The sequence below is a fragment of the Penicillium malachiteum genome, assembly GCF_028827825.1.
Source record: "Penicillium malachiteum strain IBT 17515 chromosome Unknown utg000001l:1.0-8184562.0:1.0-8186909.0, whole genome shotgun sequence".
Taxonomy (NCBI): Eukaryota; Fungi; Ascomycota; class Eurotiomycetes; order Eurotiales; family Aspergillaceae; genus Penicillium; species Penicillium malachiteum.
This window is the reverse complement of record NW_026643094.1, coordinates 5,006,610-5,018,682: the sequence shown is the minus strand read 5'-3', so window position 1 is coordinate 5,018,682 and position 12,073 is coordinate 5,006,610. Positions and strand designations below refer to the sequence as shown.

The 12,073-nt window shown below is 43.6% G+C and overlaps 1 protein-coding gene across 1 annotated transcript; it reads left to right on the top strand.

The window, feature by feature from the left end:
• Window positions 1-7,799: 7,799 nt before the first annotated feature.
• On the top strand, window positions 7,800-8,470 carry N7483_001882 (putative arsenate reductase (Arc2); the record flags this gene model as incomplete). Its single annotated transcript, XM_057085319.1, has 3 exons — window positions 7,800-7,976; window positions 8,084-8,198; window positions 8,289-8,470. The coding sequence occupies 3 exons, from the start codon at window positions 7,800-7,802 to the stop codon at window positions 8,468-8,470; spliced, it is 474 nt and encodes a 157-aa protein (XP_056951468.1).
• Between the last annotated feature and the right edge of the window lie 3,603 nt (window positions 8,471-12,073).

Genomic DNA, 12,073 nt, shown 5'->3' with positions numbered 1-12,073 from the left:
GACAATGAAACAACCTTGGAACTCATCGTCCAATCACTCTTATCCCCAGTCACACCTACAAGGAAGGGGATATACCACTGCAACGGATGTGATACGTCACCAGCCTGAGGTATTCAAATAGTGTACGGACGATCATACCTTAGTACGTCCATGTATACATCCAGCGTATGTACGTGAACATGCGTGTACTCTGTACCTTGATTTCTTATTGCCACTCCCATAAGAAGCTCAAGTGTTAACCGGCCGTAGTTCCCTAGCAGTATCTAAGAATCTGTATGGATGGGTAGCTGGAGCTTGTTCGCTATAACAAGTTGATGGAGGATAATTTCAAAACTGAGGGCTCACTGAACATTTCAACATTTGAAGTTACCTGTCACCTGGGAAGCCTTGACATACACTGTGCCTACTACACATGTGTAGTAGTTGAGAGAGTACCTGATAAGGGATGGAAAATGCCATGTACTACATAGGTCCAGACTCTAGGGTGTAGTATGGAAGGGGGGGTTTTCAGTGATAAAGGTGATGATATCCACGGGTGTACACCTGCCCAGGTGGTCTCAACAATAGTAGGCTTCGCATACCCGCAATGTAAATCTTAGCTACACCAAAGACTGCTCCGGCCTTCTATGGTTGGTGATACTAGAGATGTAGACATATATACGATGGGACGTGAAGCATGGAAGGTGAAGGCGATATATCACCTAGTCTCACCAGGTAGGAACGTCAGATTTGATACTATTAACATTGAGTATTTCTTCAAAAGAGGGTTCATCAAGGAGTAAAATGCGCTGCAAATACAAAGGGCAAAAAGCTTGAAGTATGAGGTAGTATAAACAGCGTTCAAAAACCACGTATGGGATGGTGCTGTGAGAATCCGAGGAATATGACGCGACCTGACGAACAGCCGAGCGCCAAATTGTTTCCAGATATAGAAAAGTTAGATCGTGCATTTCCAGATGTAGAAAAACTAGCGCGTCCTGGTTGATATTCTGGAGGCAGCCACAGGCAGCTGACTCCCTCATCGGTTACCCAGGAATGGTCATGATTCAAGGCATATTGTTGTGGTAAAGGGGCTGGGCAACGAGATGTTGCTGTGATCGGGTCGGGGGTTTCTACCGTAGATGAACTGACTGTCACTTTATCAAATTCAATAAATTCAGAGGAACTGATATCAAGGGTTGATTCGCACTGGCCAGTAGCTGGATTCCAGATCCTGGCGGTTTTATCGCGGTACGAACTCGATGCGATTTGGCTTCCATCTGGAGACCAGATCATCGCGGCAATGGTCTTGCCACTATGCCCCTCAAGTGTTGATATACACTGGCCGGTGGTCGGATTCCAGATTCCGATGGTACCGTCAGAGCACCCTGCTGCAATTTGGCTTCCATCATATGACCAAGTAACTGAATCTACAAAGCGATTATGTCCCTCAAGTGTTGATATACACTGGCCAGTGGCTGGATCCCAGATCCTAACAGTGGTATCATAGTGTTGTGCCACTGATGCCAGTTTGGTTCTGTCTTGTGACCAGACAATTGACTGGATCTGGTCTCTATGCCCCTCGAGTGTTGATGTGCGCTGGCTGATAGCTGGATCCCATATCCTGATGGTACCATCGGAGGACCCTGATGCTAATCGGCTTCCATCGGGTGACCAAGCAATTGAAGGCACATGGCCATTATGCCCCTTGAGTGTTGAAACACATTCACCAGTGGCCGAGTCAAATACCATGGTACTCGAAGCTTGGTCAGAGCCTAGTGCGAATTGGCTCTTGTCTTGCGACCAGGCAATTGAACCTGAAATGACTAGACCAAAATAGCCCCTGACTGCTAATATGCGTTTTCTGGTGATAGGATCCCAGATCATAATAGTCCTATCGTAAGAAGTCAGGCTACTTAGACATGGTACAGCGGACCATGCTATCAGTCGGCTTCCATCTTGTGACCAGGTAGCTGACATGACTGGGGTGATATGCCCCTTCAGTACTGACACTCGCTTTTTAGTGGCAATATCCCAGATTCTAATGTTGTTATCAAACTTGGACCCTACTCCAAGCTGGCTTCCATCCGGTGACAAGGAAATCATGGATATTGGCGCTTCCTCCTTTCCCCGAATGAAGAATATCACCTGGCCAGTGGATACATCCCAGACCCTGATATCACTATCAAAAGACCCAGATGTAAATCGTCTACCATCTTGGGATAGGAAATGTAGACGATTCCAGCGCTTCTTCCCCTTGATATTTAACACAGACTGGCCAGTGGCTGGATTCCAAGTTCTGACTTGGACTCGGACTCTGTCACTCACGGAAACTGATATGAGTCGGCTTCCATCTTTCAACCAGGCAATTTCGTCAATGATTCCATCGTCACTGTTTTCTTTAGATTTTGATATGCAATGACCAGTGACTGGATCCCAGATCCTGATAACACCGTCATAGGACCCAGATGCCAATTGGCTTCCATCATGCGACCAAGAAACCGATGAGACCTCCCGGCACCCATCACTAGAGTCCTCGAGAATCTGAAGGCATGAATTCCAATCCTCTCCTACCACCGGCTCGGTCAACGCCCAATCGGGTCTCTCCATTTGATAACATATTCTCGTGAGGCTCCGTGTAGGGGTAAAGATGAGGCAGTTGTATACTTGGAGTGGACTCCTTTCGATTGCTGGCCTATGGTATCGAATGAATCTGGAGGCATCTCGGACCCGATTCAATGGGACATTTGGCTCACACTTTCTTTGCTATAATAATTCCTTTGTCAGATATGGAGATTTAATTACATATAGATAAGTCAAGACTCCGGGGCTTACCTGAAGTAAACTCTCTAGCTTTAGTATCGCACTTATACCTTGAGTTAGGCATCCAAATATGACCAGTGCTTCGATCCAGTGAAGGTACTTCTGCTGGAGGAAGACATCCACAGATCCACGTTCACCAAGACAAGCAATAGCCTCTATATCACATATTCCATCTTTCAAGTGATCAACCCAATAGATACAAGCATACTCCGCGGCGGCCAATGGATCAGGACTGGGTTTTTTGACCTGGTGAACTGGCAGTCCGGGAGCCTTGATGTCGTATATATCTCGTCGAAAAGTGTTAGGAAAATTAATTGTAAAGAGTGGGTGAAGGTTGCATGATGTGCAGCCTCTATACCTCTAGGAAAGATCTCGATGGAGATCTTTAAGAAGTCTTGCGCAGACTGATGAATGAATCGAATGTTCTCGTCGCGCTGCATCAAAAACGAGCCACAGAGTCTGATTATCTCTAAGAGATCTTCATCTTGATCAAAAGGTTCATCCAGAAATACCTTCAACTCCTTCAAAGTAAGAGGTCGGTATGCTATCGAGACAATAGCCAGTACCCGCATACAAAGCCCAGCATCTGTCTTATCCAAATGACCAATCTGATCTATCATCCGACCATATAGCGTATTGAGCCCAGGAGGAAATGTCTTCAGTTTGTTGGGAGTGTGCTGTCGTGAAATCTTTGTAAGTTCCTCACAGACCAAGGCTACCCAAAGAAAAGTGCCTTCTGAGTTTAATGAGAGATATTGGCAGACACTATCCCGAAGAGCTTCATCATATTTCTTGACTTTGGCTAACTGATTAACCTTATGCCAAATGAAAATGTTCACAGCTTCGGAAACACATCTCTCGTTGAGCTCCAACGAGATCGGAGCTGCCTGGGTTGCAGTCTCAAGGTATTCTTCGATTTCAGGCCAGTTACGGCTTGAGACAATCCATCTCACATTTTGAAAGAGAGGCGAATCCTGGATAATCAACCCGAGAAGATAAGGCAGGTATGTTTTGCATTCATCGAGTGCATCGATAATTAGATAGGTCACGGTGTTCTGCAAGCTCGGATCTTTCATGATGTCGTTGAACATCCTTGAGACAGCATGCCATGCATTTATGTCCTCAAAGATCTTCTTGCCCACTTGATCATAGTGATTTCGAACATGGGAGAGCAGATGTCGCTGCTTTCCGACTAGTGAATATATCAAGCCCCGGATGACAGCTGTGGCAGTATTGATTCGACTGTCTGCAGCTTGGCAAAAGAAGAATGCGATGTTCGCAGCCTTCCCAGTGCTCATGGTATACGCAGTCGATCTGGTCAATTCATCAATAATCCCACATAGGAGCATTGTCTTGCCCTTGCCAGGATCACCTTTGACCCAGAGGAGCCGGCCGTCTTGATCATTCTGCCATCTTTTAAACTCTTCGTTGTTTAGAATCCAGCGATATGAGTCTTCAAGTAGTCCACCTTTGGCTTGCTCAATTCGCTTTTTGTCGTCATTTGGATCGGTCGTCCGGATATCTCGTAAACACGCTTCATTCCGTGATATATCTGATAATACAGTGATCCGGTCTTGATTAATAGGTTGTTCCACTGCAGTTGAATTTCATTAGTACTTACGTGAGTGAAAGTTGACAGAGACATGGCCGCGATTCTCAGCTATCTGAGTACCATTGTTTGTCCCTGTAAACGTAGCCGATGTCATGATAGATTTAGGATGGCATGTGTTGGACAGAGCAAATTTTCAGGATGAGATGAATTGCATTGCCAGTAAACCCCGCCCTCACGTGGCGCTTAGGAAGGAAAAGACCTTGGTCCAGTTCATTTCGCGCTATAATTAGTGTGACGCATCTATCCGTAGTTGGTCTTAGAATACGATGTTCTGTCTGATAAAACCTGTCTCAACTTCATTATTGATCTATGAAAAGTACACCAGTTGACTCTGATATTACATCGCTCTTATATTATATCACTCTTGTATTACCATATCAGCGTGGTATTATGAATATCTTTTTCCTCTTAAATCAGAGGGATTCAGTACCCATTAACCGCTAGCAACTTGCTTATGGGAGCGCAAAAGTATCTCACTTTGGCCCCATTCCCATTTTTAACTACAATTATCCCCCTAGATACCCCTAGGTATGATATAAATTCTGGAAGGGATAAAAATTGATAGAGATTGAACATCCTATAATTATTTACTCAAAAATTCTTGGTTCCATTTATCTACAATGCTATCGTTGCTCAAAGGGAGAGGAAATTGGAAACAATGCAATTCTACTAGTAAAGGCCAGGGGCGCCCCCGCCTGGGCGCCTATAATTAAGAAAACTAGTGACAACATCTAATCCTACTTTAGATGCGAACACTAGAAACTTGAATAATGAATGCCTCAAAATGGGAAGTTTTGACTTCACTTTTATATCCCATTTCTCTATATAAAATTTAAAGTTTACCACCATATATGATGTTCCAAAGTTAAGTGCCGATAAGAATCAAGCCTCGTATACTAATAAATCCAGATAATTTGTATGAAAAAGATGCTAAACCCCATCTAGAACCTTGGAAAGATTCTCCTGAGTTTAAGGAATTTTCAATGGTGTTGGGACCAAGGTCATCTCTCATATAGATCTCACCTTCCACCACACTACAACAAGTCTACAACACACCCGGGGACATTTCCACATAGCACATTCCATCAATTCATCAGGTCCTCTCTTGAATTGATTTTCAATGAGTTTTATTTAAATAAAATGATTGAGATATCCTACTTTGAAGGCTTTAAAATATTAGGGTCCGACTTTTGAATACTTACTCCAGTATGGGGCTCATCTTGTGAGCTAAGGGGCTGTGGTGGAAATGCCAGGATCCTTTGTGGCTACTAGTGCAACGCGCTACTATGGTATTTCGTCACATCTTCTCCGTGCAACTAGTAGCACTTTAGTCTAATAAATCGACGATCTACCATACCTAGTAGGTAAGTACCAAAGTACTCAAGTACTCAAGCACTCAAGTACCTAGCAGAATTACTGTACAACCATATGTAAAAGTCAAAACCCAAACTCCCCGGTACGAAAGCCTAGTAATAGTTCCAGAGCTTCTCTATGGCCGGGGAGGAACATTGGATCAAGAATTAACTCACAGGGATACAGGATCCTTTCTTCTATTCCGAATCCGTCACACCCCTATTCAACCTTGGAAGTGTTATAATAGATCAATCCATAATTAATAGTATTCTCTTAGTCATAGCTGAACTTACCTAGGTAGTTAACTTGTATGTAATAGCAACTAGTAGAGTGTTAATAGTTACTCCTTCCGGAATTCTACACTCTATCATTTCAGTCTAATATCATACTATCCTCGACTTTATCATCCTGATTCCTCATTCTTTGCCATTCCTCCCGCATTGACTTTCCCATCTGACCATTCACGTTTCCCTCCCCCCGCATCTACCATGCGGTGGTGCTTCTTGGCCTTCTTGGCGCTGCGGACTGAGATTCTGATTAGTTAGCCCCAGGCAGAGACATTTTTTGACCCTGCACGGAGCACGGAGTATGGCTTGATGATCGTCGTGGCTGTGTGGATTGTGTCGGGTTGTTGCAGAGATCGACTTGATTTTTGTTCTTTCGCGTGGATCAAACCACGTTAAGTTGAGAATTAAACCCATGTTAGAACTTGCATTTTACAATTAATTATTTCTTTTGTTTCACTAAATTTTTTTTTTCTGATCGTTGTTCTGTATTACAGCATTTGGTGTCCATGGGTTCTATGTTCCGTATGGGGTACTTGGTACCGAGTACATCGAGGCTATCAAGTAGAGCTCTGCTCGGACCGCTCGGGTGCATGTAGATCCTTTTGAAAGTCATCCTAGCATGGGTTAAACATTTGAAGGAATGTTGTCGATCCAATTATTTTATGTCTATAGCTCGATGTGATGGGTCAGAGTCCCTTGTGCTTGCATTGAAAGCTTTAGCTACTGCTGCATTAAGTTTCTAGGTTCAAGTTCAAGTTCTCTATGCAATAACACCAGACCTAAAGCAGATAGTAAGGCTTGGGCATGTGCAGATGCATACATAGTCGGAGGCAACCTATAACGGGCAATCTTTGACTCAAGTATTGGTTCAGATGTTAGTGTCCGTATATGCTAACGTGGAAGTGATAATGTTATTGTTTCTGGTAGATACAATCGGTCACACGACTCGATCTCAAAGAGGAATTCTTATTTCCATCTCTGGACATGAACCTTGGAATTCTATTTAGGCTGATATGCATTGGTCTTATCTACTAGTAGTAGTAGTAGTGCCCATGGTCACTTGCCGCTGTCAGCACTTGAGGATAGTACCATGGATTTAACCATTGTCTATGATTTCATACTCACTCTAAAAATCAAAGTTCCAATCAAAGTTCTAGACCAATCTTTACTTGAAACAGAATGCCAAAATAAATAAGCAAAAGCAAACCGACGCCATTGACACCGACGTCCATGTCTAGATGCGACCAGTTACTAGTTTTATGTCTAGAATCCCACCATAAGCACTTGAGAAAACTCAGTGCTTCATCCGAAATCGAACATGCCACCGAACCAAACAAAACATTGGCGCATAAAGACCTCCGCACCACTTGAGAGCTTACTGGTTTAGAATCCCGTTAACTCGGTCGGCTATACACACCCATCCAATAAGAGTCAAATGATATGCCGCCACGACGTACTAATTCAATATAGACCAGGTGACCATGAAGTTTCCGCCGATGAAAGTCCATTCCGCCTGAACCAATCATAGCAGAATGGGATATGCACCTCACTTTTGGTTGCCCTTTGTACGAGTACGGAGTAAAGAGGAAGTAACATTGTGCGGAGTACGGAACAAAATTGCCTAGTGGGGTCACGTCTGTCACGTCTGTCAACCTGTCACTATTTCCCGAGATCCCTGAATAACCTCCAACTCATCGCCACTAGTTTCTTTTTTTTCCCTCCCCGTGGCACCTGGAACATTCCCCATGACTATCTCACCCACTAGTGTATCCCCGGTGGCTCAGCCGTGGCACGCGGTATATCCCGATCCGAAATCAACCGCTCCGTCTATCTCCCGCGCGGAGGTCTTGAATTGGTTTCGGGAGGGTAAACGAGCCGGACGGGATTTTGTCCTTGTGGATCTTAGACGGACAGATTCTGAGGTAAGTTTAACCTATGATCATACCATCATGTACTTAGTACTAGTAATCTTCTATTTGTTTGGATATTATGATAGTATTCGTATCTAGTAGCTGACCATGTTACGCAGGGTGGAACCATCTATGGCTCATTGAATCTCCCAGCACAAACTATCTTTTCTTCTTTACCAACATTGTATACCCTTCTCTCGGGTGGCGATGTTAAACAAGTAGTTTGGTACTGCGGTATGTCGGCTCCGATTTCGTTCCTGACTTGATTTTAGCTTGGCTTGGCTTCTTTGGGTTAGTCATGGCTGATGGCTTTTTTTTGTATAGGCTCATGCGGAGGACGCGGCACTCGTGCGGCCGCTTGGTTTGCGGATTACTTGGAAAAGAAGCAGGACTCGTCGATGCAGAGTTTGGTGCTTGAGGGTGGCATTAAGGGCTGGGTCGCCTCCGGAACGGATTACACCGAGTGGATGGATGAGTATGATGCTACTGTCTGGGCGAGGAAGTAGATGTAGTTCAAGTTGATCTGGTACCGTATAGATGATCAGTTGAATCTCTATACCACGGTCCACCTGGCAGTTGATCCAGGTTATGCTGAGTCTGGTAATAGATCTATATTAGGTTCAACCAGACTACTCTAGAGACGTTAGAGCTGACATTCAACATGTTGAATTGAATGAAGAAGATATGAAGTTTTCATCAGACGATACAAACGTTCAAGATTGTCTAACTCATCTGATATCAGTATGGATTAGTCTACTCTGGAGTCTGTACCCACAATTTTGAGATGAAAAATTACATAACATACAAAACATGACGCTCCACTTCGGGCATACATAATTCCATGTTTATCTCACTTCCAAGGTTGGTATTAAGGCGTAGATCTCGATCAGGAAAATCCTCAATAATTAACCTGAAACAAAATCCATCATCCCAGCGGCTATGTAAATCATTTGAGAAGCTGTTCAGGGGCCAGATTCATCCGGTATAGGAGACTATCAACGCTAACGCTAAAGAGATACCTCGCCGGCCCGTCCGACACTAGCGTAGGTACCGTGTGAGCATCGTTTCGGAATCGGCCGTTGAAATGGAATGATATGATCAGAGTGAATAGTCCAGCGCTAGCTTTGTTCAGATTGATCCTATTAGCGTAGATCCATGTCTCACCTGAATCATGATGCTTTTACTCCGTACTCTCAGCTACTTGTGTATCAGTCTATTCTTATGAGAGCGTATCGCTCGTGGCTTAGGTTAAGTTGATCAATTGTTTCAAATTCAACATTTGGAATAGTCAATGTTTGAATCAGGTTATTTTTATGGAGATTGGAATTGTAGAACTTGTTTTTAGTATCTACTGTACTCCGTACGGATTAGTTTATGTTGAAATCTCTGATGGAGCTAGAGTTACATAGTGGAGACTGAATAACAAAACCAGACATTGTTAAGTATTTGCGCACGCTTTCTTCTCTATACAGCCCCCCTTGTAGGTGTATTCATAGTCAAATTAATACTAGTCCGAGTCCGAGTCCTCACATGTGCACTAATACTGTGACGATAAGAATCCTCAAGTAATGTTATGTACTATGCTAAGCCGCGTTTCAAGTAGCGCCGCTCCACAAGATCCCACGATCGTGAAACAAATCGGGAGAATCCAATCCTTCTTTTTTATTTTCCATTTAGTCCATACTTCAATAGTTCTTTCTCTTCTTCTTCTCTCTTAATTAGTCCCATCCAAAATCAAGATTTTGACCAATTAGTGGGTCAATGAGGTCATTCGCGGCTTCTGCCGTCTCCGTTTGATCGACTTGGGGAAGAAGTTCTGGACGCGGGAAGGGGAAGATTATGGTGGAGTGTGGGAAATTCTGGACTTTCCGTTTGATGTGCCGTGGTGGGGTGGTGATCTATCTTGTTTTTTCTTTTTCTTTCCTTGGCTGAATTTATTTGGTTGCTTGATTCACTTTGAGGATTTTCATTCTATTTTTTGAGATCAGGATCGATCGGTAAAAGTCATTACCGTGCTGCACGTCATCTGGGGATGTTGTGATGCCTTCAATTTGGAATGTTGGGATGACGATTTAATGTTAGGGTCTTTTAAAAGATTAAATATTAGTCAATTGAAATAGTACTACCTAGATAATCATTATGTAAATTCTAGTACTGTGTGAAAAAAGTTATACGTGTCCAGTAGTTTCCCGGACACTTCTCCGGAGGTCACCATTGATAGGAAAATCGACCATACATCCCCAGCACTTGAGATGTCCGCAATCCACAGTATGCACACCTGGCATGAATGTACATGCGTAGTAATCAATAGTAAAAGTGTACCAAAGAAAAACATCAGCAAACCCGCGTCTAGTAGGTAAGTAGACGGGAAACTCCGCCAAAATCCCAATCGGCTCTCGCCAACCTAGATAGAAATAGGAATGGCCACGGAGCTGGTTGCCAATCCCCCACGCCAATCCATGTCCACATCGAGTGCATTGCATACCCCGTACTCCGTACAGCCACTAGAAGGACACGAGACCTTATGGAAGGGAAAGGAGGAAGGGGTCAATGCACAAGCTCGCCAATTTTGGCCTTAGCCCCTTGGCCCCGATTTCACTTAGCGCTATTGATGTGCTCGGCATACACCGTATGAAATTCATTTGATTTCGAATTACAACTTGAACCCTGGGTCTACTCTAATCTTTTTCAAATGCTCTCTTTGGCTTCTCCACGAGAATATACAGAGTACACGTGCGCTACTTCTTTGCCGACGGCGCTTCTAGATGAACTTCTAAAGCCCCACGATGTAAACTGACCAGCCAGGTAAAGCGGCATGAACCCGTGCGCACGATGTGGGGAATCCTTGCTGCTGCCGAGGTCTTAGGGTCGGGGAAATTGTGGATACGGGGGAAGTTGAATGGTTCATTTGGATCAGTTTGGGTAAGCAAACGACAGGTGAACTCCGAGTTGACACTAAGGTGCATGGGGTTGGATTGGTTGTATAATCTATGGAATGCTGGACCATGAGCTTTTTGAAGTGCATGGTGCAGGACGGAGGACGGAGGACCGGTTTATCTTCGAGGTCGGGATGGAGTTCTGCATAGCTGGACTGAATGTGCATGCAGAAGCAGAAGCAGAAGCAGAAGCAGAAGCAGAAGCAGAAGCACTTGAGCTCATGTACATTCCAAGCGTACTATTAGTAAGTGCAGGTACTGTAGTTAAGATCGTTATAAACATTTGAAAGGGACCACTTGGGGTATTTTTGGATTTAGTGTATTATGTACTCCAAACATATTCTTTTTTCTATCTTTGGTTCCTCCAGTAAACTGCTTAGAGGGTATCGAAGACTTGGGATTGGTTCAACTCCTGCAGCTAGACCCAGACTATAAAGCTCTTTGCAGATTAAGACTAAGAATTGAAGAACATTCGAGTCTCCAAGTCCTAGGTTCATGTCGCATGTCACGCTACCTTTCACTGAGATCCGATACAGTTCTGCAGCTTCATCCCCTTAACCTTATCATACTAACTTGAACAAGATAACTTGAAATCACTTCTAGGGTTATTATCATTATCACATTTATCACTCCGCTGTCGGCGTGTTCTTATCGGTCTGACTCAGTGTGGATACATTATTGGAGCCTCGTTCTCTATTGGGCTCCATTGGGCCCATTCAAATGTTCTTGGCACTCGGTTTCTGTCGGGGGACCGGACTTAGACAGGTGGTCCGAGGGTTATATTGCAGGGGTATTACAGTAGTGTTGTGTTATAGTACTTAGGTAGAATCCGGTGAACTATTATGAATGTAGTAAATGGTTCAGTGGCAAGTGACAAACTTTAGTAGTATTCAGGTACGAAAAGGTGAAGAAAAAAAAATAAAATAATATATATGATGAATACATAATAAGGTGGCAAAAAAGAAAAAGTAAAGTGCTTCGGTGGAAATTCTAGAATTCTAGAAGGGTCCCATGGTAACGTCGTATTGGAAATTTTCGTTTTCTGATTTCTTTTTCTACCTCCAGGGTAATTCAAATGTTCCTATGATTTCTTATTCTCATTTTTTATTTTCATTTTTTTTTTACTGATTTTTTCTTTGTTTCTTTTGCCCCAGAGAGGCTTGAGTGTCGTTT